Source organism: Xenopus laevis, chromosome 7L (genome assembly GCF_017654675.1).
Source record: "Xenopus laevis strain J_2021 chromosome 7L, Xenopus_laevis_v10.1, whole genome shotgun sequence".
NCBI classification, from domain to species: domain Eukaryota; kingdom Metazoa; phylum Chordata; class Amphibia; order Anura; family Pipidae; genus Xenopus; species Xenopus laevis.
Window position 1 is genome coordinate 83,840,419 of NC_054383.1, and position 27,282 is coordinate 83,867,700.

Consider the following 27,282-nt stretch of genomic DNA (forward strand, 5'->3'; position numbering starts at 1 on the left):
ATTGGCTTTTCTATGATATACTAAAAGTTAACTTAAAGGTGAATCACCCCTTTAAATGAATCGCGTGCAGTATGTTTGTAAATAGCCCTTTAAATGTTTGTGCATATGTTGAAACATTTTTCATTATTTATAATGTGAATAAGATTCATTCACAATATTATTTAATAACACACACAACAAGAGTAATTTACAAATACAGCCACAAGTGTGGTTGACCCAAATGTTTCAAACATTTGTACTGCCTCTTCTCTTAAGCAGTTTATTGCCAATAGATTAGCCACAATGGTGCAAGCTATAACACTGTATTTATTGTAAATGTAAAATGCTTTACCACAGGGGTCCCCAACATTTTTTGGCCCAGGGACCAGTGGACCGGGGTGGGGGGTCAGGAGGGGGTCGGGGGGTTGGGAAGGGGGCAGGAGAGGTCAGAATCCATTTCTGGAGCAACAACGTCTAATTCTGTAGCGCCGGCGTCCAATTTGCCTGCGCCGGCGTGCAATTTGGTGCACTGTGTTAATTGTCCCCTAGGCTCGGCGGCCCAGTTCAAGACTGTCCGTGGCCCGGTACTGGTCTGTGGCCCAGCGGTTGGGGGACCCCTGCTTTACCATACCCGAGTAAACAGTTCCAGAAGCGCTCTGTTTGTTTAGGATACAAGTTGCCATATAAGCTTGGTGTAACATCTTGTCTGAGTCTCTCCCTGCTCACTCATAGCTCTGGGCTCAGATTACAGCAGGGAGGGGAGTAGGGAGGGGGAAAAGGGAGGAAGAGAGGAGCAAACTGAGCATGCTCAAGCCCGTGGAGGTTTATGCTGGAAACAGGAAGTCTGATACAGAAGCCCATGTGTACACTATAGAAGGAAAGAAATGCTGTTTCTTTTGAGGACTCAGATCAGCGTTACTTTTTTGAGGGTTTTGTATTTATATAGATTTTTCTGATAAAGCTTAATTAAATTTAGCCTTTCCTCCTCCTTTAAATTGAGTAAATGTACACCTTCTAATGCTGGGGGACCCTAGAGCTACTGCCACCCTGAATGTGCCAGTAATTCCAGCTGGGTGTGTGAACAGAGAAAGCAGATGTGTGCTGAAAGAATCACATGCTAAAGCTGTTTTAACACTGCACTACTGAAGTTAACACTTTGAAAGTGCTAGCCAAAACATGCGTCTGATTTGCACTCCCATTGATTATTGTGTTCATTTTGAAGTCCAAGGAAAATGTGCAACAACTCATGGCCACACTTATGTTGGAATTCTGGGGAAAATGCTACAAATAGTACCTCAATATTGTACTGTATATACTGCACTAGCTTCATAAATTACCCTTGATGTATTTTGTGATTAAAAAAATAATGTTCCAGCAAGTAAATTGCACCCATTGATGCATCACATTTTCACCTCACCCTGGAGCAGAGCAAGAGCACTCTAGTGCTTTGTGTTATTTGCACAAATGCAAGTGAATCTGGTGCGGAGCATAGTGTACTTCAGCACAAGGGAGACCTGTACTTCTTGCTTGAGCAAGTGGTGTGTATATGTTTTCTTTCTAGACCTGTGGAATAGCATATTAGAGAGAAGCCAAACAAATGTTGCCCTTCCATGATTGGCACAAGTTGCTTGCCAATCACTGTCAGAGTCAAAGATTTGTGACTGGTCCATTTAGTAAATGGGTTTGATGACTGAGATAAGAATGGTATTAGGCATTAAGCAGGGGAGTTTTGTGGCATTCTGTAAAACCTGGTCACCCCAAATTTGACTGCCATACCCTGCAAACCGACCTTACCCCTTTTGTTCAATTTGTTAATGGTACTACTTCACTCTCCAACAATAGATGGACTTCCTGCGGGGGGTAGATAGCTATGTCCTGTCCCTAAACAAGTGCCACCTGTGTAGAGGTACGTACTTTGCCTCACAAAACATTCAACCCTGGATTTAGGTGTTTAATTTCATTTAAGTGTTTAATTTAATTTAAATTTAAAGTATTTTTTTCAGAGAATTTTGTAGTGTATAGTCTTTGACACATCTTTGACACATCCTCAATTGAGTACCAAATTATTCTTTGATGCTTTTGGGAGATGCAAGGCCAAACACATAAAAATAGATTACATCTGGTACTGTGTGGATGCACCATATGTATAAAAGAAATAGCAATAAATATAATTGTCAAGTAATGTTAATCAAGTACATGTATGGCACCTGTTATCCAGAATGCTTTGGACCTGTGGGTTTCTGGATAAGGGAACTTTACGTAATTTGGAGCTCCATACCTTAAGTCTACTAAAAAAATTTTTTTAAACATTAAATAAACCAAACAGGCTGGGTTTACCTTCAATAAGGTTCAATTATTTCTTAGTTGGAATCAAGTGCAAGGTTCTGTTTTAGTATTACAGAAAAAAAAAATCATTTTTTAAAAATGTTTATTATTTGATTATAATGGAGTCAATGGGAGATGCCAATCCCTTAATTTCTAGAGAATGGATCCCATACCTGTACAAAGTTTTCACTAGGATTAAGCGCCCATAACAACCAGCAGATATCGTTCACTGATTACCTAATTAAAAGAACACGTGTATTTGCTTATTTTAACCAGATTCCCTTAAGGATAAAATTTAATTTTAGGTCAGATTGGTGCAGTCATAGAGGTAATTGTATGTTTGTGTGCTTCTAGTGAATAAAGATTGAAACAAGCTGATTTATCAGAACAGGGTGGTCTACAGTTGGAAAGGTAGTCGCTGGGAATAAATCAGCTTCTCTCAGTGTCGGACTGGGACACCAGGGGCCCACCAAAAGACCTTAGATCAGGGGCCCACTCTCAGTACTATTATAATTCCTCTCATCAAACAAACTCTATTCTGCTAATCTCTTTTCTTTACATGCTATAATCTGTTATCCAATCTATTTAGTCTCTTTGTTCTCATGGAAATAGGGAGTCTCTGCTCCTGATTCCCTCCCCATCCAAAGCAACGTGAGTCATTGATAAGGACATGCTGTGGTCGTTAGACTTCAGAAGACACGTCAGGAACGCCACGCAGTAAAGGGAAAGTCCACAGTGCTGCTTTATGGTCAGAAGCCTGCTATAAATAACAAGAGGTGGCACAAGCATCTATCTCACATACAGATACCAAGTGACCAGGTAAGAAGGGGACTGGTAGATTCAGCTCTTAATGGGTTGTTGTTCAATGTTACTGGCAATCATAATGTAAAACATTTATTTGTTGCCATATTTAAGTCTTTACAAAACTTTAACATGACCAATGGAGTTACAATTGCAAGGCTACGTTTGGGGCTCACGTTGCTCATTTTACAATTATAATTTATACAAAATTGGATGTCATGTTTCAGTTTAAAATGTGTATATTTGAGGTTAGGAACCTGTTGTTTTTTCATCTTTCAATAGACTTAAGCACTAGGCAACTAAGTAATGGAAGTAATAGTTTGCCAAAAGATACAGGCTGGCTTTTCCTGGTCCAGAGGAAACTATGTTTTTTTTTATTATTGTGATATTTACATACAATTACATATCTATATATATGTTTGTAGGTGTGTGTTCAGCTCTATTTATCTATAGTACTGGCCCAGTCTTACAAAAACCCTCTTAAGGTAAAACCTTCACTCCACTTTTTACACAGAATGATAAATAGACCCCCTTTTAACTTCTTGCTGATTGGCTGCTTTTGGTCACTGCACTTGGGCAAACTTAGGGGTCTATTTATCAGTGTGTGTAAAAAGTGTTGTGCAACATTACCAGTGATGTTGCTCATTTCAACCAATCAGTTCTTTGTTTTTGTTTTCTAAATGTTGAAATCTAATTGCTGATAGGTTGCTCCGGGCAACATCACCGGTAATGCTTCACTCCATTTTTTACACAGAATGATAATAGGCCCCCTTTTGTCTTTTAAGCCCAATATAGGGAAAATATACACCACTGCGTATTTTCTATATATATATATATATATATATATATATATATATATATATATATATGCACAATATGCACATGTCACTTTTGGATAAATTGAAGTACATGTTACTGTATGTAAGTAAATGTTGTTGGCATAAATAGGAACATCTCATTTGAGTATAGGTTATAGACTTTACTTGATAAATTATTTATTTTTTTAACGATTGAGAATTATTGGCATGCATTTTATTATTGTAATGTTTTAAAAAATGTATATTATATTAAATTAGTTTCCTTCACTCCTGTTTCAAAACTTTGTATAAAACCAAATAGATTAGGTAATGTATATGTAATAAAAGTGCATCAGTTGTGATGATTTCGTTATGGTGATCATTGACCCTTACTTTCTTTCCCTTTTCCATATTTTACTTAATAGATCTGACCTACCCAAGGACTCAATATGCTGTTGAAGGTGGCAACCCTCGCTTTGGTTTTATGTGCCATCACAGGTATGTAATGGGGTAGAAATATAAACAAAGGCAGATGATAGATGATAGATGAACATGAACTGCAGAAATGAAATACATTTGAGAACCAAATGCACTGAACAAATGGTGTTGCATGTCATCTTCTCACTACTTTTCTCTCTTCTTAGGCTCTCAAGCTGATGTTAGAACGGTCCAAGTGGCCAATGGTTTTTGGGACTATGTCTCCCAGCTGCAAAGTAGCACCAAGGATACGGTGGAGCAGATCCAGCAGTCGGATATCAGCAAACAACTTAAGTAAGTGAATAATCCTGAGAGTTACAGTTAGTATAAGAGAAAGACAGGGACTAGACTATAACATGGACTATAAGCATTAAGATCCAGTTTCTGTTTAATGTTCACTAGTGCATACAGTTAGGGTTTTATTTATGTATGGCAGATATACTACAGCATTTGTATGGATTTTGTCTAATGTGTATATCATATTGGGAAGGATTTTCAGGATGTGAAGCCTCCCGCATGGGTAATTAATCCATTAGCTGGTGTTAAAAAAACGGCACAAGGGTCTTCATGTTTACTTTGATACATTAGTTTCCCTTTAAGTTTTATTTTGTAGTGAACCTGCTAGGTGGTCATTTCAGTTAATTTTGGGATATTCAGTGGGTTAGACCCATGGTTTAAACTGGATTAAAATATTGATTATGATTTATATTTAGAAGTATGACCCATATGTACTCTTCCATGGTCATTAACTCAATTCACACTTTGATGGGTGTCATAGGGTGAAGAGGTTTCTTTGTTATTAGTGATCCCCTTAATTGCTATAGAGTGCTAGATGATAGTCTAAAGACATCTCAGCATAGATAACTTCCACGTTTTCTTATTGTTCCTTCATGTAAATTTAATACCCTGTTAGCTGAATGTATTTCTTTCTTGACCCTTGCCTTGTTGCCTATTCATTCACTAACCCCATTTTCGTCTTAAAGTGGATCAGCTCCCCACCTCATCGGCAATGTATTTCATTGACCTTGCCCATTGACCTAATAATACCACTATTATAAATGTAATCTCAGTAGATTAAAATTTTTGCAATCTTATGTTAGTGAGTAATATTTTTCTTGTCCAGAACTGGCTCTAACCCACGTGATAGACATAAGCACATATTACATACTTCTGGCTCTATGTAATAGATGTTTAAATAGCTCGCTACCAAAGGTGTCAGTAATTGATTTCTCTCTCTTTACATTTGCAGTGTTCTCATACAGGAAAATATGAAAAGTGTGAACCTTTATGCTGGAGAACTACAAAGCCAACTCATTCCTCTTGCAAAACAGATCCATGACCAGCTCACACAAGATTCAGAGAAACTTCGAGAGCAGATACAACAAGAGCTGGAGAAACTCAGGGTGAAGATTTCTCCTTATGCAGATGAAGTACACAAACAAGTGAGCAAGAATTTGGAGGAGCTGCAGCTCAAACTGACTCCTTATGCAGAGGAGCTGAAAAGCCAACTAGAGAAGAATACTAACACAATCAGTCAGCAGCTTAGGTCTGTTGTACAAGAAATGGATGCTAAGATAAGAGAGAATGCAGGAAATTTGCAAGAGTCTTTGGCTCCATATTCAGAAAAACTCCAGAACAAAATAGATGAGAGTGTAGATCAACTTAGAAAACAACTTAACCCTTACACTGATGAGGTGAGAGAGAAGATTGGCCATCAAGTACAAAAGTTACGTGAGAGCCTGAGTCCTTATGCAGAGGAGATGCAGGAGACTTTAGCCAAGCAGATAGAGAGCATGGAATTCCAAATGAGAAAGAGTGTTGATCAAGTGGACACCCAAATAAGAGAGTTCACAGAGCAGTTAAAAGATCAATTAAGCCCCTATGCAGATGAGCTGAAAGTGAAACTCCAAGTAAATGCTAGGGATGCAAAGCAGACACTTGAGCCATATCTCACTGAGATCAGCCAGCAGATGGACCAGAAGATTGCAGAATTTAAAGTTAGCATTACTCCCTATGGAGATGCTCTCAACAAAGCCCTAGTGCAGAGGGTAGAAGACATGAAGCAGAAATTAGGAAAATACACAGTGACTGTGCAAGATCAAATGGAATACCTAGAAAAAGATATTAGCGAAAAGCTTAGCGACTTCGTTAATAAAGGTCTATCTACTGAAAACACTTTATAGGCCCAAACTATTATCAGTCCATTACAACTTGCACCACCTGCATGTCATATCAATCTAAAAAAAACTGAATCCAGCTAGGAATCCCCACACCAAATGTGACTGCCAGCATACTGAAAAGAAAGTAAAAAGAAAATATAAAAGCTAGGAGAATGTGCACTGTAACAAGTTTTGTAATAATAAAGATTTGTGTCTGTTGGGACTGTTAACTAATGTTTCATTTTCGGAATAGGTTTATGTTAAAATTATACAATTGCCAACACTAAAAGGTGCCATTTTATTTCTAATTCCGCTGTACTTGTTTCTTTATCATTATGTCTGGTATGAAGCTCCAACAACATATAGCCATGTAATGTTTACCTTTCTTTCCAGAGTTGATATGCATGCAATTCATGAATGTGTCTCAATAAAATGCAACTCAGCAATGCAAAATGAGGACTCATTATTTGTCTGGTACACATGTTTAATATGGGTGAGGGTCACAAATGGGGTATGTAATAAAAGGCACTAAGTTTACCCAGTAGTAGTAACCCACAGCAACCAATCAGCAGGCAGAATTCACTGGTCGTCTGTTTAAAAGCAATCTTATTTGTTGCTATTTGTTACTGCTACTGGGCAAACGTAAAGCCTTTTATTACATATGGGCAAACAGTTTTACTTTTTGTATGACAGATTGTTTACTAGGTACAATCTAACTGGGTAAAAGTACTCTTTTTAGCTATAATAAAAGAAATAAACTGTAATTGCAGATCAAATGTAGTGCTGTCAATAACTGGGTCTCAAGCACTTGTTATCTAGACCTAAGCCCCTTTGAATAATAATTTTCGTTTTGCTGAAGAGAAAGACTGGTGTCTGAAATAAGCATCAGTGTTGCAACAATATCTATACTAATAAATTACCCTAAACCCTGCTAAAGTTAGATTTCAGGTGTGATGTGTCAAATGTATATTTGCAGTATGGCCAATCCCAACTCAAAGTCTAGATTTTGATCAGATCTGCTACAGCATATTTTTTTGCCCTGTGCTGTTCCCTCCAATATAACCAGAACTGTTTTAAGTGGGCCCAGAGGTGATTTCGCCCTCAATGGCACCCTGTTGTAGCCTGTCTCATCCACACTGCTAAGTTTCTCAACTTCTCATATCAGGAGCACCTCTAAATGGGCCCAGGGAAAAGATCTCATTGATGGGCACTGGGCACCCACATTTTACCCAAGAAATTGTAGTAGAAGTATCTTGCTGTGGACCCAGTAACGTCTCCACTTTAATACTCCCTTTGTACTGTCACAGAAATACAGTGAGAATACAGTTGTGCAGAAGACAGGCACATTGATAAACTATTATTTGGCATGAGGTGAAAATTGTATTCCTTTTTTAAAGCAAAGCTGTGAGAATAGTATTCAGCTGCACAGAAACGTATCTCCATAATATTCAAGTAATCAGTAATAAAAAAATATTCTTTTATTATTAGCCATGGATGAGGCAGGTAAATATTAAACGGATCATTTATGAAGTGCAAGTGCCATCAACCTAAAATGGACACAAATGTTGCTCATGTTGACATTTGGCCAACTATTGCCAATTACGGTAGGGGGCAGGTCAGACTGGGGAAATACATTTCTCCACTGCTCCCGAAGATCCCGTCTTGGAAGAGGCATGGGGCAAATTCGCTAAAGGACGAATTTTCACCATCGAACGTTTCGCATGTGCCAGGCCCCTCAAATGTCTGGGGAAAAATGTTAACACAAAAAAAGTTTAATAGTTAGGACTTTTGCAGGCAATCTTGATTAAAAAAAAGTCGCCAGCGTTTTTATAACTTTAATGCATTTTTGACAGACAGGATATAATGTAACTGACATGAGATTGAGGAACATGTAGCTTCATTTTAGCAGTTCGCCTGGTCTGAGGTGGTGAAGGAAACTCTGACGAAAGAGGTAACATTCAGTAAAATTTGCATCTTAGTGAATTTACGGAGTTACGCCTGTTCGCTAGAGCGAAAAGTCACCTTTCAATAGAGTGCAAACGAATGCTAGCGATGGTCCCCTTTGCTACAGAATTGTTGCCTACACCTGTTAGTAAATTGGCGATGTCCCTGCGAAATGTCACTAGCCACTTTGCCCTTTAGTGAATCTGCCCCATGTACAGAAGAAGGGTACAGAGTGAAAAGATGCATGTGCGGGTCCTGCAATGGCAACATTTTGTGGGTTGGGGTTGGGTGCAGGTTTAGGTTTTGCAGGTTACTACTGACTCGCACATCACTAGTTCCCACAACAGGTAGAAGCAATAGGTGGAGCAGACTTGTGCCACATGAATCACAAGTCAGAAGTGACATAATCCTGACTCTGCAAATATCAGCACAGCTTGTATCACATTTATTAGCACACCCATGTAGAATTATGTATTCTTTGACGTATAGGATACAATTGCAATTTATTGTATTTTTGGTAGAGATGTTTACAAATAAAATATAATAATACCATATTTTGTTTAATGTTAACCTAACATACGCACAGGATTATGCACGGTGTACGATTGTGCTTGCTCCTGTACATTTCATTATAGTAACTTTCTCTAAACTGGCACACTGGAGGTGCTCTGGCATGCTACCACATTTTTGTATAGTTGCCTATGCTTTATTAAAGTAGATTATGAGACTATTTATTATGACATTTTGCATGACACATGAATATCAAGTATACAGTATATTATATGGACTCTCATACATGAATAAATCCAGGAGACATGATTAATAGGTTGAAGCATTAGTAGGAATGGATTTTCAGCATATTTCACCAGGTATTATGTCTAAAAATAATCTATCCAATAAGGTTCAAGAGGGTGTTTTTGACAAAGGTCTGTCTTTCACTACAATCTTCAAGCATAGCATTTTCCATAGATTAATATGGCAGTGGTTAAAAGTAGGAAGAGGCGTTTATGACCTTATTGCAGTGGCAGTCGAAATGCTTTGTATGACATTAAACCTAAAGTAGATATTTAACTAGTCTGAGAGGTGTCTATAACCAGAACAAAGAAAAAGGGAACCATGCTTTTGTTTTTTAAAGCAAAATGCTATGTACTTTAGAACCTACAGCCTCTAATTCTAGGTAACTTATCTTCCAATTATTTTCCCATAATAGACAGTAATAAGGCAAAGTTCACCATGTGCAAAGCAAATCCATTATCTGCTATTTACCTTACTATTCTGGAGCCATTATATCAAACAGGTAGTTCTAAAGATATTAGAGGCTTTTATAGATATAAGAAATATGGTAGCTTAATAGGTGTCTGTTTTATGGAATAGGTCCATATTAATGAGCAAAATTATTGTCATCATAGCTTTTCCTTACATAGATGTAATTTATTTGGTTCAGCAGACATTGTAACATTTAGGGGGATATTTATCAAAGGTCGAGTTGTGTTTTTCCTGAAAAATTCGAGTTTTCGAGGGTAGTTTCAATAAAAACTCAAATTTTACGGGTTAAAAAAAACCTCAAATTTTTCGAGATTTATTATGCCCCAAAGCTGGAAATAGCTCAAATCCGAAAATAAACCTATCGAGGTCATGTAGAAGTCAATGGCAGAGGTCCCTTGAACCATTTAAAGAAGTTTGTATCCTTCATGATAAATGTGTGTGATTCAAGTTTTTTCCATCAATAACTCAATCAATTTGAATAATCTATTCCCCCCCCCATGATTGCACTGATTCGAGTTTGTTTACATTTACGTTTTTTTATAAATAAGCAAACATTCGAGTTGTGAGTTTATTCGAGGTATAAAAAACCTTTGAAACCTCACAAACTCGACCTTTGATAAATAACCCCCTTAATCGGACCGCGTCTATTTTGCTGATTGCCCAAATGTAAAAAGGAAGTATGGTTCTGTACATAGTTACATAGTTAAGTTGGGTTGAAGAAAGACCAAAGTCTATCAAGTTCAATACTTTAAAATGAAACCCAGCATCCATACATACAGACAATGACCCCTCCATACACTCACATAAGCTATATATGCAAATATCTATACTAATTGTAGATTTTAGCATCACTATAGCATATGATATGATGTCTGTCCAAGAAATCATCCAAGCCCCTCTTAAAGACATTAATAGAATCAGCCATCCCAACATCTACCAGCAGTGCATTCCACAACCTCACTGTCCTCACTGTGAAGAACCAACTATGCGGAAAAGTTCTGTTGCTGTAGTCTGAAGGGGTGGCCTCTGGTACGGTGATCCTCTTTATGGGTAAAAAGATCCCCTGCTGTTTGTCTATAATGTCCTCTAATGTACTTGTAAAGTGTAATCATGTCCCCTTTCAAGAGTCATTGCAAGAGAAAAAAAACCCAACCTTGACAGTCTATCCACATAATTTAAGTCTTGCATCCCTCTAACCAGTTTAGTTGCACTTAGTCTCTGCACTCTCTCCAACTCATTTATATCCCTCTTAAGGACTGGAGTCCAAAACTGCACTGCATACTCCAGATGAGGCCTCACCAGGGACCTATAAAGAGGCAAAATTATGTTTTCATCCCTTAAGTTAATGCCCTTTTTATGCAAGACAGAAATGTATTTGCTTTAGTGACCACAAAATGACACTGCCTGGGATGAGACAACTTGTTATCTACAAAAACCCCTAGAACCTTCTCAGTTAAAGGAGAAGCAAACCCTTAAAGTTAAAAAACCCTTACCCCCCTACCCTACATAGACCCCCCTCCCTCTTTACTTACCCCTCGGTGCAGATTCTCACGGGTGCCATCTTCTTCTCTTTGGTAATCTTCGGGAAGTAAGTGCCATATTGGCGCATGCGCAGTTGGTGAAATTTTCTGTTTCGCGACAACTGCGCATGCACCAAAACTCATTGAAATTGCCGGGAGAAGACCCGAAGATTACCAAAGCAGCTGAGGATGGCGCCCTTGAACTCCGCTGGACAGAATTTGCACCAATAACAGCTGGTAGATATAGGAATAACACTTAGGGGCCGATTCACTAACTTCGAGTGAAGGATTCGAAGGTAAAAAACTTCGAATTTCGAAGTTTTTTTTGGGCTACTTCGACCATCGAATGGGCTACTTCGACTTCAAATCAAAGGATTCGTAGTAAAAAAAGTACTGTCTCTTTAAAAAAGACTTTGACCCCCTAGTTCGCCATCTAAAAGCTACCGAAGTCAATGTTAGCCTATGGGGAAGGTCCCCATAGGCTTGGCTAACTTTTTTTGAGCGAAGGATATTCCTTCGATTGTTGGATTAAAATCCTTCGAATCGGCCCCATAATAGTAAAAATCAAAGTCCCAATGTGACTCCTTCAGTTACATTGCCTATCTGAAAGTGGTTCCTTCATGAAGTGCTGACTCTTTCTGAAAGCACAGGATCAGGCACAATGACATGAGATAGCTGTCTACATACCAATGTTACAACTAAAAAAAATATATACTTGTTGGTTCAGGATTATAATTTTATATGGAAGAGTGAATTATTTGCAGTGTAAACAGTGTAATTTAGAAATAAAAACTACACCATAAAAATCATGACAGAATCCATTTAACTTGAAAAATACATCGCTGAGAAATGAGAGTAAAATAAACCAAACATTATGTTTAATATATGAATAGTAAATACAATAAGAAGGGGGATTTGGAACCTTGGACATCAGAGGCAAGTACATTGGTTGGTGGAAAGAAGGAGAAGTCTGAGTCACTTTTTTCTCCTGTTTAGACCAATGAACCGAAGGTTTCCTTCTCTCGGGACTGCACCCGACCCGATGGCGGCGCCCATGTTGAACACATGGGTGCAGCGTCGCTGCATGATGACGTCATCACTAGTGCCGGGATTTTGTCATAAAAGGGCGCCCTGGACATTGAAACCCTGCCCAATTATAGGTTTCTTTTACTATAAAACCTGGGTGTGTTTTTGCTATTGCTATCCTGATCCCTGCCTGAAACTCTGACTTTGAACCTGATCTGCCTCCTGCAACTTTGCCTGGACTTTGACTATTCTCTTGTTTAACCCTTTGGATACCACGATCTTGGACGCTAGTTCCTGGCTTCCTCCTAAATCCGAACTACTCCCTTAGGAAGCCACTAGGCCCCCTGACACCTTCTTACTAGACCTAGTTCAGTAAGTGTATGTACAGGTGGCTTGTAGAAAAGTGCTCATAGGCACAAAGTCATGTGTTTTCTGTACTTTTCAACAGGATTCAGATTAGGCCAAATCCAAGTGCTTGGTCAAACTGAAACATTCAAATCATGAGACTTTTCTGCACACAAACAAGGAAATTTTATGGTTTTTTCCACGGGGGTTCTTTTGAACCATTCCTTTGGCAAAATCCTTCATGAAAGATTAAGGGATTTGGTGAATCCCAAAATAGTGTATTCGGTGCATCCTTAAATGAGATGATCCTTAAATGATTAAGCACCTCCTATACAGACACAACGCCATATGTTTTCTGTACTTTTACATAACAATTTGCCAGGCAGAACACAGCCTCACAACTGCCACTGTGAAAAAACATTAGCATTGTTTTAGATAAAAATATTTATAATACATCCAGGATTTGGTTTGGGATACTGCCCTTTTCAACAGGATTCGGATTAGACCAAATCCAAGTTGTTATGTTTTGGTAGCCGAAGATTAGTATAACAGTGCTTTATTAGCAGACTCATGCAGCCATTACACAACAGTAACTTCCAACTCTATCACTCTTAAGCAGTATTGATAGTACTATCTATACACAATATAACTCATGTGCACAGTAACACCTGCAGGCCATTTGAATAAAGACCACACAAGTGGTTGACAGAACCGAATCCTTAAAATCATGAGACTTTTCGTCACATAAACAAGGAAATTGCATGTTTTTTCCATGTAGTGTATTCATAGTTACATAGTTACATAGTTAAATTGGGTTGAAAAAAGACAAAGTCCATCAAGTTCAACCCCTCCAAATGAAAACCCAGCATCCATACACACACCCCTCCCTACTTTTAATTAAGTTCTATATACCCATACCTATACTAACTATAGAGCTTAGTATCACAATAGCCTTTGATATTATGTCTGTCCAAAAAATCATCCAAGCCATTCTTAAAGGCATTAACTGAATCAGCCATCACAACATCACCCGGTGCATCCTTCAATGAGATGCACTGATTTACAAGCACCTCCTATTCAGGAAAAATGCAACTTTTTGTGCCTTGTTGTATTCATTTTATTAATTTAGTTGCAGGACTGTACATTGTGCACTTTTTCTAGCTCATTAAAGGACAAGAAAAGGCAAAAAAATAAAATCCCATTTTTACTTTCTTTAATGAAAAAGAAATCTATTTCCAATATACTTTAATTAAAAAATGTGTACAGTTTTTTTATAAGAAACCTGACTGTATGCAGTCCCTAACTGCTGGGCAGGGAAACAATCATACTTATGAACAGCAGGGGGAGCCCCCGCTTACTTCCCAGCCACGCAGAACTCAAGCAGCTTTGTTTGTTTCCCTGTAGAGCAGTCTGCGACTGTGTAGAGATTTGTATTGGATTTTATTTTTGCCTTTACATCCCCTTCACAGTTTGCAACTCCAGATGCAGGGACAAAGATCATGGAGCCAGATTTAAACAGATAAACTGGGATTCCCTTTTTATAGGATACTTTTCTGCAGCTACTGGTTATGGAGAGTTGGATAAAGTTTATATTAAAAGACATGTAAACCATATAAACCCTTACCATGTCTTTTGGTTGGGCACAGTTTCCCTACACTAAATACATCATTGTCTCTGTATTGGGTCAGGTAGTATCTGTATCCCCTCCGTTAGCCTGCACTGTAGTGTTTTCCTGAATGCAAGATGTGCTTCAACCAGGCGGCCATTTCATCATTTATATTTGCATATCCAGCCAGGCCTGATGACCTTGCTCAGAAGTTTTTTTTTGGAAATGTAACTTTATAAGCAAGTATGTGTAATCCCACTCACTCCTACATGTAATCCCACTCACTCATATGCATAATCCTGATCACTCATCTGCATAATCCCACGCATACTTGTAATCCCACTCATGTGTACATGTAATCCCACTCACTCATATGCATAATCCCAATCATACTTATAAATATACATACTCATATGCATAATCCCACTCACTCATATGCATAATCCGACTCATACTAACAATCCCACTCACTCATATGCATAATCCCACTCACTCATATGCATAATCCAACTCATACTCATAATCCCACTCACTACATGTAATATGCATATGAGTGGGGTTATGCATGAGTGAGTGGGAGTGAGCAGGATTATGCATGAGTGAGTGGGATTATGCATGAGTGAGCGGAATTATGCATGAGTGAGTGGTATTATGCATGAGTGAGCAGGATTATGCATGAGTGAGTGGGATTATGCATGAATTAGTGGGATTATGCATGAGTGAGTGAGTGGGATTATGCATGATTGAGATTATGTAATATGCATGAGTGAGCGGGATTATGCATGAGTGAGTGGGAGTGGGTGGAATTATGCATGAGTGAGTGGGATTATGCATGAGTGAGTGGAATCATACATATTCCAACTCATACTCATAACCCCACTCACTCATATGCATAATCGCACTCATACTCATAATACCACGCAATCATATGCATAATCCCATTCATACTCATAATCTCACTCACTCATACATGTAATATGCATATAAGTAGGGTTATGCATGAGTGAGTGGGAGTGAGCAGGATTATGCATGAGTGAGTGGGATTATGCATGAGTGAGTGGGATTATGCATGAGTGAGTGAGTGGGATTATGCATGAGTGAGCGAGATTATGTAATATGCATATGAGTGGGGTTATGCACGAGTGAGAGGGATTATGCATGAGTGAGTGGGATTATGCATGAGTAAGTGGGAGTGGGTGGAATTATGCATGACTGAGTGGGATTATGCATGAGTGAGGGGGAGTTGGTGGAATTATGCATGAGTGAGTGGGATTATGCATGAGTGAGTGGGATCATACATCCTTACTGTTAACCTTTCAACAACCAGAGTGGCAGATTTCAAAGAGGCCGTTCACTGGTTACATTTTTATTGGGGGGGGTTTACATGTCCTTTAAACAATACAAAAACTATAAAATCCACATTAGACTACATGACAACACAGGACCCAGTGCAGTCTGCATATTCTGATCAGTCTTGCTGTATTGGCTTCTGGCAGATATTATTTGACTTGTGCTCTTTCGATAATTTATGACGATTCCTAAGCAACCCAGACCACACTGAGTCTTGTCTTGCAAAGATATTTAACAAAGTTACAAGATGACAGCCCCCTGTGGCCAACTTTGAAAGCATAAATCATTTGTTTGGTGCAGTAAATTCATGCTTATGTTTAGTATACAAAATACAGCATTTCTAGCATTATTCTATTTTAGACTTTGTCCTTTAAGTTATTCCTATGGACTGGTTCCAAAAATTGCATTGCATACTCTAGGTTAGGGATCCCCAACCTTTTGAATCCATGAGCAACATTCAGCAGTAAAAGGAGTTGGGGAGCAACACAAGCATGAAAAATGTGGTGCCAAATAAGTGCTGTGATTGGCCATTTAGTAGTCCCTATGTGGATTATCAACCTACATTGAGGCTCTGTTTGGCAGTACACCTGGTTTTTATACAACCAAAACTTGCCTCCAAACCAGGAATTGAAAAATAAGCTCCTGCTTTGAGGCCACTGGGAGCAACATCCAAGGGGTTGGAGAGCAACATGTTGCTCACGAGCTACAGGTTGAGGATCACTGCTCTAGGTGAAGTCTTACTAAGTGAAGTTTTTCTAGAGTACTAAATTATGCATCAATGGCAGTTTTATACATGGCAGTACTTTATTAGGTTTATTAGACAGTGACTGACACTGAATGAGTTGCAAAGTCTGTTATCATCAGGTGAGCACAAACCTGGTCCTGGTGGCAATGGAATTTGATTAATCATTTGATACATATCCAGACAAAAGGTTATTGGTTAAATTAAGCAATATTGGCTTAGAACATACTGTTTCTACTTGAATAAAGAACTGTCTGAAAGGCATATCACAAAGAGTGGTGATAACTGAAAATGTAAATGACTCCATCAGGGTGAAAATAACCACAATGTCGGCATATTATTGATATTTTGTATATACAATAGAGAAAGGAAATATTGCACATTTGTTAAAGGGTGGTTCACCATTAAGTTAACATTACAGAATGGCTAATTCTAAGCAACTTTTTAATTGATCTTCATTATATATTTTTTTTATAGTTTTTGTAGTGTTTGCCTTACCTGACACTTTCCGATTGGGTCATTGACTCTGCAAGGCTACACATTAAACAAAATCGAAATTTTTCTTATTTTTTAAATTTGAAAAGTCTGACCAAACTAGAATCCACAATTTGACCTTATTTATTATAAAAAAAAGTTCAATTTAATTGGTTTGTGTAAAAACTGGATAAAATTGAGCGAAAACCAGGCTTTTCCCTGAAACGCCCTAATTTTTCATTTTTTTGCCCAAAAAGGTCGGTTTTTCAGGTTAATTCCAGCGCAGACCACAGAAAATTCAAACAATTGTGTGTTTTCAACCTAATTTAGTTAGACAAGAATGGAGTGTAACTGTTTGCTCTTCCTACAACAGCTTGGATTGTTTTTGGAGCTAGTATGAAATGATTTACTATAAATTCAGGGTGACCCACGTGGCAAGGTGATAACATTGAAAAGATCATCTTACCCATTTTACCCAGGTGATTGTCATAAAAAAAACCTGGAAGCAGCTAATGCAAACCATATAGTTTAAATATGTAATTTATAAGTCACTGCAGTCCCAATTGACATTTAAATCTGATCAGGAAAGATACCTTGAGATCTACATTGTAAATTAGCAATGTAAAATTTCCTAATACTGAGAAAAACTATTATCTGAATGCAATGCCCAGGGCAGAACACTTCACACCTAAGCTATACTATAGACTTTTGCATTGTAAGGAAAGCAAGGAATTCTGAGGTTTTAGGAGAAGTTCTGCATGTCTGTTTCTTATTGTGATAACAAGAACTGCTGTTACATGGCCGTAATATGGTAAATCTCTTTTAACAACATCAGTAATTCAGGAGGACCCTTCTTTGAAAGCATTATTAAAAGAGTCTTGTAGGATGTTGGGACTCTATCAGGAAAGGCAGAGTTGATAACAGGAGGATCTGTAAGCCCTGAAAGGTTAGAAATGAATGCAAAATGAAGAGTCAATATATGAACACATAGTGGCACATTCAATTAAAATATTAAGACATGCCATATGCTTAGCACTATCAAACAGCCCATGCCATATTACAGACTGATGTCATTTGAAGTTTGTACTTACTGGCATCCAAAACAACACATTCAAATGTGATGTTATCATTTATGATGAATATATGAAATTATGCAACAAACATAAAAATACTTTGCCACTAGTTCAACAATCAGCTGGCAGCCCCCCTAGTAATATGAGTCATTGACAAGGACTTGCAGAAGCAATTAGACCTGACACGTCACTAACTCCATGCTGGAGAGTGAAAGTCCAGGATGCAGAGCAGGGACACTATAAATAACAGTAAGTGACACAAGCATCTCCCATCCAGATACCACAGGACCAGGTAAGAAAGGATGATAACCTTTTACTGCAACTAATTTTATACGGGTTGTATTAACTTTAATGAAAATATGGGCCATTCTTATTAAAAAGGGGACCTGTAACCCTAAGAAATAATTCCAAATTATTTTTGAATGCAGGCAACACTGTCATGGGGGGACGGTGGTCCAGATGTGCAATGTGTTTAAAACATGGCAGTTTCTGTTTTTTTGCATTCTGCATCCTACCCCTCCATCAGTAAATGACCCCAATGGGGACTGCCTTGTGGATATGCTTCCGTTAAATATGATTCCATTTTAAAGGGATTCTGTCAATATGTCTGTCAAACATGTTTTTTTTTACAAAATGTATCAGTTAATAGGGCTCTTTCAGCAGAATCCTGCACTGAGTATAAAAGATTGTTTTATTTTTAATTTTGAAATTTGACATGGAGATCAGGCACAGTGGCTGAGATGGCTGCCTACACACCTAGGGACAGATTTATCAAAGGTTGAATGAAAAATTAGAATTTTTAAATTAGAATTTTGAGTTTATTTTAGTGTAATTCGACTAGGGAATAGTCCAAATTCTATTTAAGTTTATCATGTACAGTCTCTGTAAAAATTCACCATCTAAAACATGCTGAATTGGTGTTTTAGCCTATGGGGGACCTCCTACAATCAATTTGGAGTCGTCTGGTGGACTTTTGAAAAAAACATTTTTTTATTGGGTTAAGGAAGGATAAGGAAGCAACATCAAATGGAAACAAATAAGGCATACTGTTTTCTGGGCTTTAGGAATTGCATTAAAATTAAATACAGTTAGTTTAGCCATACTTTAGATTATCTGGTCAGCATTCTAAAGGACAGGATTCAGGCAAAGTGCTGCATTTTTAGCAGATTCTTACAGGAAACACCCATACTAGTCAGGGAATTTCTGATTCCACTATATCTCCAAAGAGAGAATAATCACCCTGGAGGATTTCCCCTTTAATAAATATATGGCAGATTTAGTAAAAACAAAATTGTCCACTTTGGAGTTTTTTGAGGGAAATAATCATGCAATAAACCAGTTAGAGTTGGTGTAAACTGAAGATGAATGTTGCTTTGCTAACATAGATCGAAGGCAATAATTATTATTCCAAGAGGAAGGCAAGTTAGGTCAATACTTTTAATACAAACAGCCTAAGGTATGCTATGAGTATCACTGTGATATATGCTATGAGTTTAAACCTCTTTTTCCTCATAGGTGTGATCTTTCCAGAGACTCATCATGTTGGTGAAGGTTGCAGGGCTTGCTCTGGTTCTATGTGCTATCACAGGTATGCAATGTGCAGATACATCACCTGGATAAAACCACATGGGGATAAAGCAGAATGAGAGACATGAGACAATAGATAGTGGAACAAAATGTGAGAATAGGCAAGATGAACTAGATAGAGGAAACCTGAGAGAAGGGACAGTGGTAATGAAGAAGATGAAGTTTAAAATCAAATAGAGAATAATCCTTGTACTGCACCAACTGCATAAAGATAGTTATAGGTTTTAATTGATATATTTTTAAATTCTCATGCTAATATACATTGCACAAATGGTATTGTATGTCACCCTCTCACCGCTTTCTTTTCTTAGGATCCCAAGCTGATGTCAGAACAGACCAAGTGGTCAATGCTTTCTGGGACTATGTCTCCCAGCTGCACAGCAGCACCAAGGATACGGTGGAGCAGGTCCAGCAGTCGGATATCACCAAACAACTTCAGTAAGTGAACGGGTCCATGAGAAATCAGAGAACACACATACTACCACTGTTTTAGTAAAGACAGTAATGTTGAATTGATAACTTGCTGATATTATCATTTGTGAAAATCGCATTAATTATGGCATTTTTTTTTGCTCCTCCAAATTCTTTAAGAATTATATTTTATGAAAAATAAATAAAAACGTATGATAAAAAAAAAAAATCATGAGGGAATGTTTGTGTTCTCTATAATTTCCACATGAAGCAAGAGCTGTATTTGCCTTTGTACATATACATTTGCTATGTGGCATAAAAATATATTGGGGGAATGTAACAAAAGTCGCAAAAAGAATAACAAATTTGCACAAATAAGAACAAAAATTTGCATTTCACAATGTAATATTCTTCCTGAAACTTAAGAAGTTTTGTTACATTCACTTTGGGCAGATTTATCAAGGGTGGAAGTGAAATCGAGGGAATTTGAAATTCAAAGTCATTTTTGGATACTTCGACCATCGAATAGGCTACTACGACTTCGACTTTGAAAATCGTTCAACTATTCCACCATTCCATAATCGAAGTACTGTCTATTTAAAAAAACTTTGACTACAATACTTCGCCAACTTAAACCTGCCGAATTGCTGTTTAGCTTATGGGGGACCTCAGTGTGTTTTGCTAAGTTTTTTTAAGGACAGGATTTTTTGGAAAAATCGTTCGATTCGAAGTACGATTGGAGTACGATCGTATGATTGCACTACGATCGTACGATGTATAAAATCCTCCGACTTCGATTGTTGGAGGATTCTTTTCGATGGTCAAATTTCAAAGTTTTTTCTACTTCGAAATTCGACCCTTGATAAATCTGCCCCTAAGCATTGGCACAAACTATAAAAACTTCCACTGTTGGAAGAGGTCGCTAAACAGGTTCCAGGTGTTCCATTACAGACTTTTATTACATTCCCCCATCGGTGTATTATCTAAGATATAATTAAAATGTTTGCAGCTGAGGTATATATGTATTTTTTATCGATATAGTGATAATTATTTACATAAATCTGTACAGTAGAACAATAAAATATTAGAACAAACAGGGGTCATTACAATAATAAATACAAATAAACACTTACATGTTACAGTATGTATTACAATTACAGTTACATTAAAGATTAATGGGGGAATGTAATAAAAGTTGGTAATAAAACTTCTTACTGAAAAAGTTGTTATGTTTGCTTTCAAACATTACGACCCCTTCAAGCACTTATAAATAGTGTGCAATGTGCAATTAAAATTCACAATGCAATAACAGTTTAAGAAAGAATCTTACATTGCAAAATGGGAATTATTCTTATTTGTGCAAATTATTTTTCTGTTTGCACCTTTTATTACATTTACATTACATTGCCCTAAGAGACAAGAGTAAGGAGATCCCTGCCTGTAGAGCTTACACTCTAAGTTGCTGTGCAGGTATGGAAACCATTATCTTAAACCCCATTTCCAGAAAGTTCAGTATTAAGGGAAGGCTGCCTCCCATAGACTCCATTTTATCCAAATAATTTACATTTTTTGTTCATTAATTGAACTGAATAGTGTCCTTAAGACATTATTAACATGTATCTATAGAGCGCCAATATATTTTGCAGTGCTGACATATGGAAGATATAGCCAAATCATACCCCGGGAACATATAGTCCTTGTTTTGTGAGCTATGAACCTCCAAAACAGATAAAGGGGAAATTCCTGGGTCAGTTTGCAACCAGCAAATGCTTATAACCAAGCAAGTGACATAAAAAGTAATATATTCTGGAAACTATCTTGGTACTATCATGGTAATAAACATATATCAGTATATTATTTCCAAACTAACCCAAATATTTGAAGCAATGAAACATGTATAACAAGGAGGATTGTTAGCTACTTTGGGAGTAGAAGTGGTACACAGTGGTGTAATGACCTATACAGCATCGTAGCCTCAGCCCCTCCCATACCTAAATAGCGGCACAGTGAGGGCCAGGAGGTGCAGCACAAGCAGATCAATATAATTTTGTTTTGTGGGGGGGGGAGGGCCCAAGTTACAACACTGATACTGTACATTTCTTTGGATTCAGTGACTAAAGACACCAAAAAGTCACCCGAAATATTTTTTGATTTGATTTGTGTTGTATGCTGGGCTGTCTCTCTGTCTGTTTATCTATCTGCAGATGTTAAAATAAGTATTTTATACATTTTATCTTATGTTCTTCACAGTGATCTTATTCAGGAAAATCTTAAAAGTATGAACCTTTATGCAGAAGAACTGCAAAGTCAGCTCATTCCTTTTGCAGAGCAGATCCATGAACAACTGACACAAGATTCAGAGAAACTTCAAGAGCAGTTCCAAAAAGAGCTTGAGGAGCTCAGAATTAAGCTTTCTCCGTATGCAGATGAAGTCCATAAACAACTGAGCAAGAATGCAGAGGAGCTGAAGCTCAAACTGACTCCATATACTGAGGAACTGCAAAACCACTTGGAGAAAAATACCAAAATAGTCAGCCAGCAGTTAAGGTCTGTCATCCAAGAACTGCATAATAAAATAAGAGAGAATGCAGATAACCTGGAGGTTTCCCTGGCCCCATATTCACAAGAGCTACAGAACAGAATTGATGAAAGTGTGGACCAACTTAGAAAACAACTCATTCCTTACACCAATGAAGTAAGAGAGAAGATTGAGAGCCAAGTACTCAAGTTAAGCGAGAGCCTGAGCCCTTATGCAGAGGAGATGCAGGCGAATTTAGACAGACAGATGGAGAGAATGAAATTCCAAATGAGAAAGAGTGTTGATCAGATGGACAACAAAGTAAGAGAGTTCACAGAACAGCTAAAAGGACAACTGACTCCTTATGCAGATGAGTTGAAAGAAAAACTTGAAGGAAATGTTAAGGATGTACAGAAGACAATTGAGCCATATCTCACAGAGATGAGCGAGCAAATGGACCAGAAGATATCAGAATTCAAAAATGCCATTACTCCCTATGGAGAAGCACTCAATAAGGTGCTGGTGCAGAAGGTAGACGACATAAGGGAGAAGCTGGGCACCTACACAGTGACTGTGCAAGATCAACTTGAGTACTTGGAAAGTGACATCCAAATAAAAGTTCATGATTTTCTCAATAAAGGTATGCCCACAAAGATATGAAATCCATGCATCTGAAATGTAACATTAAATCAAAGATTAAAATTAAAGATTGCACAGATTAGAATTAAACTTAAATTCTTCATACAAACAAAAGAAATTTCATATCTAGCTTCAATTTGCATGGGCCATATATAAAACAAATGTACCTGTCAAGATCATGGCTTTTGTCAAGACTGAAAAGGAAAGCAGCAGACCAGTGTTTCATGGCACATACTTCCTACTTTTCTGTGTCCATTGATTCTTTATTGAAGGTAAAGGAACTTTTCCATGGACATTTCTTCTCAGGGTGAAATAATTAGAAAAGCAGTATTTCTGTTGTTTTTTCAAAGTGTTTATCTCACTTTCGTAACATCTAAAGGTGGCCATACACGGATAGATGTCGCCAAACGAGCGGATCTCCCTCCGATATGCCCACCTTGAGGTGGGCAATATCGGGCTGATCCGATCGTGGGCCCTAGGGCCCAACGATCGGATCCTAGCGTTCGCCAAACGGGCGGTCGGATCGCGGGACCGCATCAACGAACAGATGCGGCCGCGATCCGACGGGATTTTTAATCCCATCCGATCGAGATCTGGCCGACTTTCGGCCAGATCTCGATCGGGGAAGCCCGTCGGGGGCCCCCATACACGGGCCAATAAGCTGCCGACACGGTCTGTCTGCAGCTTTTATCGGCCCGTGTATGGCCACCTTAAGGTTTTGTCTCTTGCATTACCAACAATTGTAAACTGAATTGTCAGCTGTTTTTGCTCTGTTATTATTGTGTGCTATTGTTTTTTACAGAATGGCCTATAATCCCTATCTTTTAAAAACTGTAACTGTAAATGGCTGCAGAATCTTTTATGATTTCTTCTCAATAAACCTCAGTTGATTTCAGAAAGTGTTTTCATTTTTCTGTGGCTAGTTTAGCTATACTATACATAGACAAAGCAGTATATTATTTAGAAATATTATCCGAAAAAGGAATCAATTGTTTATTTTAAATATGTAAATACATTTATGCAATATAGTAGGTTTAAACCAGGTGAACTGATAAGATGAAACTACATCCTCCTCAATCTTATGTCAGTGACATCATTTCCTGTATACTGGCATTTTTTCATATTTTAAAGTGGGTTTTGCCTCCCAAAGTTCTAACTCTTAAAGATTTTTGTTTTAACATTTTTTTCCCAACCATTTGAGGGGCATGTCACATTTGTTTTAGGGTGGGCTCATGTCTATGGCATTAGAGGATCTGTTTAATTATGCTTCCTTGGTCATGTGTAATAATAAGTGGCCACTTCAAGCATTTGCACCAGCATCTCTAATAAAGACATATATATGACCTATATGTATCCGCCCTATTCAAATTGACCTAAGCGTAAGAGACAGAAATAAAAGCTATCAAAAGTTTGCTATGAAATGCTCGCTCTGACGAATTAACGACAGCGATACTTCGCCAGTGTTCGGCTACAGAAATGCAAGTTTGCATTTTAGTGAATTAGCGTAATGAATTTACGCTTGGCGAAGTAGCAGGAAGTGTAGCGGAAGCTTTTTTGCTGCCAAAAAATCACCCTTTTTCCCATTAAAGTGGACCTCTCACCCAGAGACAAAAATCTGTATAATAAAAGTCCTTTTCAAATTAAACATGAAATCCAATTTCTATTTTTTATTAAAGCATTCATAGCTGTTGCAAGCTCATTTAAAAATCTCAGCTGTCAATCAAATATTGTCTGCCCTTCCGCTTACACAATTAAACGGTGAAGAGAACGGGCGAATGTGGGGAGTGCAGTGACATCTAGGAAGTGCTGAATGGAAAGTGAAAGTAATTGTCTGCGGGGCAGACAATTACTTTCACTTTCCATTCAGCACTTCCTAGATGTCGCTGCACTCCCCACATTCCCCCGTTCTCTTCACTGTTTAATTGTTTAAGCAGGGCATGGGGATGGACATCGGGTCCTCCATTCTGGTGCATAAACAAGATTTTAAGATGATGCAAGGCTTGCCTTAATAACAGTGCCCACAAAATGGCTGCTGCCTGCTTGCTATCATTTTGAAATCCCAGACTGAAGGAAACAAGATTCAAATAATTTATATAGTGTAATTAAAGTTCATTTTGCTTGACTAATGTGATAAAATCAGATTTTGAGTAATTCTTTTGGGTGAAGGGTCCCCTTTAAGGTGAGATATACTATAATAAAAATGCAGTGTTTAGTTTGTATCATGGTCCTCAAAAAGCTCCAGTAGGACATACAGTAAGGGGGTTATTTATCAAAGTCCGAATTTATCTAAATTTTTTCTGCTTCAAACTCCGATCAAATCCGCTCAGGATTTTACTCTTATTTATTATTACATTTTCCAGAAAATTTGCTTTGCGGGTAAAAGTCAGATTTTTGCATATTTTTCTGATTTTTTCATCCGATTTTTCAGTAATCTTCAACCAAAAAATGCGAAAACTTTGGGGTATTGCCCGAAACCCAGCGCACATCAAAAAATCATTATGACTTCTCCCATTGACTTATATGCAACCTCGATAGGTCTGAGATGCTGGATTTTTAGATTCTGACTTTTCCATCGGGGTTCAATAAATTCCGAAAAATTTGTGATTTTTTAAAAGTCCAACTTTATAAAAAAAATCACGAATTTTTCGTGATTTTTGCATTTGGAGTTTAGTAAATAACCCCCTATATATGTGAATAGTTACCATGAAACAAATCTTAAAATGAATCTTAAAATAATCTTAAAATTGTAGTATACACACAAAGCAAATAGCATTTTTGAAAGTGATAAAACGTTGCAAAAGAAACACTTTTGCAGATGCAGAGATTGGAAGTGGGTAAAAAGCAACAGTGAAGCCCGGTCTGTTTTAAAGAGATACTGACACCAGAAATTAAACCTTTTTTTACATCTACCATAAAACTGACTTTGCATGCTACTTATAATTTTGCCATAAAGTATTTGCCCAATGCATGCAATGCAATCAGCATGACCTATAGGTAACTTTTAATGTACATTCATATTTTAAAAAGTAATTTTTTAGTGCATCTGCATATGCTCCAGCTGTCCTTATTCACTTGCATCGTATTAACCCCTGTAACATAATTGTTCTGTTACCAGTATAGTTGCATCTTTACTTGAAAGATAAGAACCTAAAAGGTCCTTTTAAGCACATATAAGTTTAACCCTCAGCTGTATCAGATTTATACAAAACAACCTGCTTATCTTGTTTTGCCTAATTTCTTTATGTATTTTCCTTTCAAGGCTTCATTATGTTGGATATTAGTGAATCCATTGGCATTAACTACTTTGCCTGATGAAACAAAGAGAAATGTCCCAACATTAATATTCTTCACAGCACAAACTGTAGAAGCCTTGATAGACTGCCCAACAATTGCATTATTATATTCCATTCCATACTAGATCCCAAACCTGAACCCCAAATTTGAGATACATTTTTAAGGCTATAGGCACCTGAAATGCCTCTAATAACCTTAATACCTAATCATACCTCCCATTAATAAGCAACCTTTTTTATTTGCCAGCACTATCAAATAAGTGGGCCTGTCATAAGGCATTGTGTGATCAATACTACCTGTAACAGAAACCTCAGTACCCCACCTTTTCCTGTCATCAGTACCTCTAACATTTCTTGTGTCACATTGCATGCCCCTGACAGCCTTGCCTGTAGAACTCAGGCTTCACTTTTGTTGCCAAGACCCCATTTTGTGCCTTTGCTCCCGTTGTGTGGAAACACTGCGACTATATAAAGTTTCTGTCATATTCCTGTTTTAAGGCACTCACTTCTTTTCCCCCTGCATTCCTTTTCCATACTCTCCATGTAGACTTGTTTGGTGCCCACTAGAGCTGTACCTTTCCTCTCCCTGCAGGCACTTATGTGGCTGTAATCTTTGCAATGATGCTCTTTCACCTACTTCTGGGCCTATTGACTGGTAATGGACTAAGTCACTCCAAAGGCCAAGCCCTGCATATGCACATGACATTCAGAGAGGGAAGGCGATGAAGGAAGAGAATATGAAAGAAAGAAAGAGGAGGATTTGGCAATTTGAAGTGAATATGAAAACAAAATCATGGCCACTCTTTTGTGGCCAGTACAGATACTTCAGACTAGTAACTTTCCAAATTTTAGAGCAAAGTCATGTTTTTAGCTGAGCATATACAGTCATTATTTTTTTTTTTAAACATTATTTTATTTGAATTTTAACAGACAAAAAAAAAAAAAATACA

General features: G+C 37.8%; 2 protein-coding genes across 2 annotated transcripts; both read left to right on the forward strand.

The window, feature by feature from the left end:
• The first annotated feature begins 3,095 nt into the window (after positions 1–3,095).
• apoa4.L (apolipoprotein A4 L homeolog) lies at positions 3,096–6,991 on the forward strand. The gene is given in 4 exon segments (NM_001094535.2): positions 3,096–3,123; positions 4,328–4,400; positions 4,547–4,673; positions 5,629–6,991. Coding segments are annotated over 3 exon segments (1,110 nt in total). The 5' UTR covers positions 3,096–3,123; positions 4,328–4,351; the 3' UTR covers positions 6,563–6,991.
• A 12,406-nt stretch (positions 6,992–19,397) lies between these two features.
• Positions 19,398–23,484, forward strand: LOC108697001 (apolipoprotein A-IV). Its single transcript, XM_018226686.2, has 3 exons — positions 19,398–19,472; positions 19,783–19,909; positions 22,133–23,484. Exons 1-3 carry the CDS (start codon positions 19,424–19,426, stop codon positions 23,058–23,060), a joined length of 1,104 nt encoding a protein of 367 aa, XP_018082175.1. The 5' UTR covers positions 19,398–19,423; the 3' UTR covers positions 23,061–23,484.
• Positions 23,485–27,282: the final 3,798 nt, after the last annotated feature.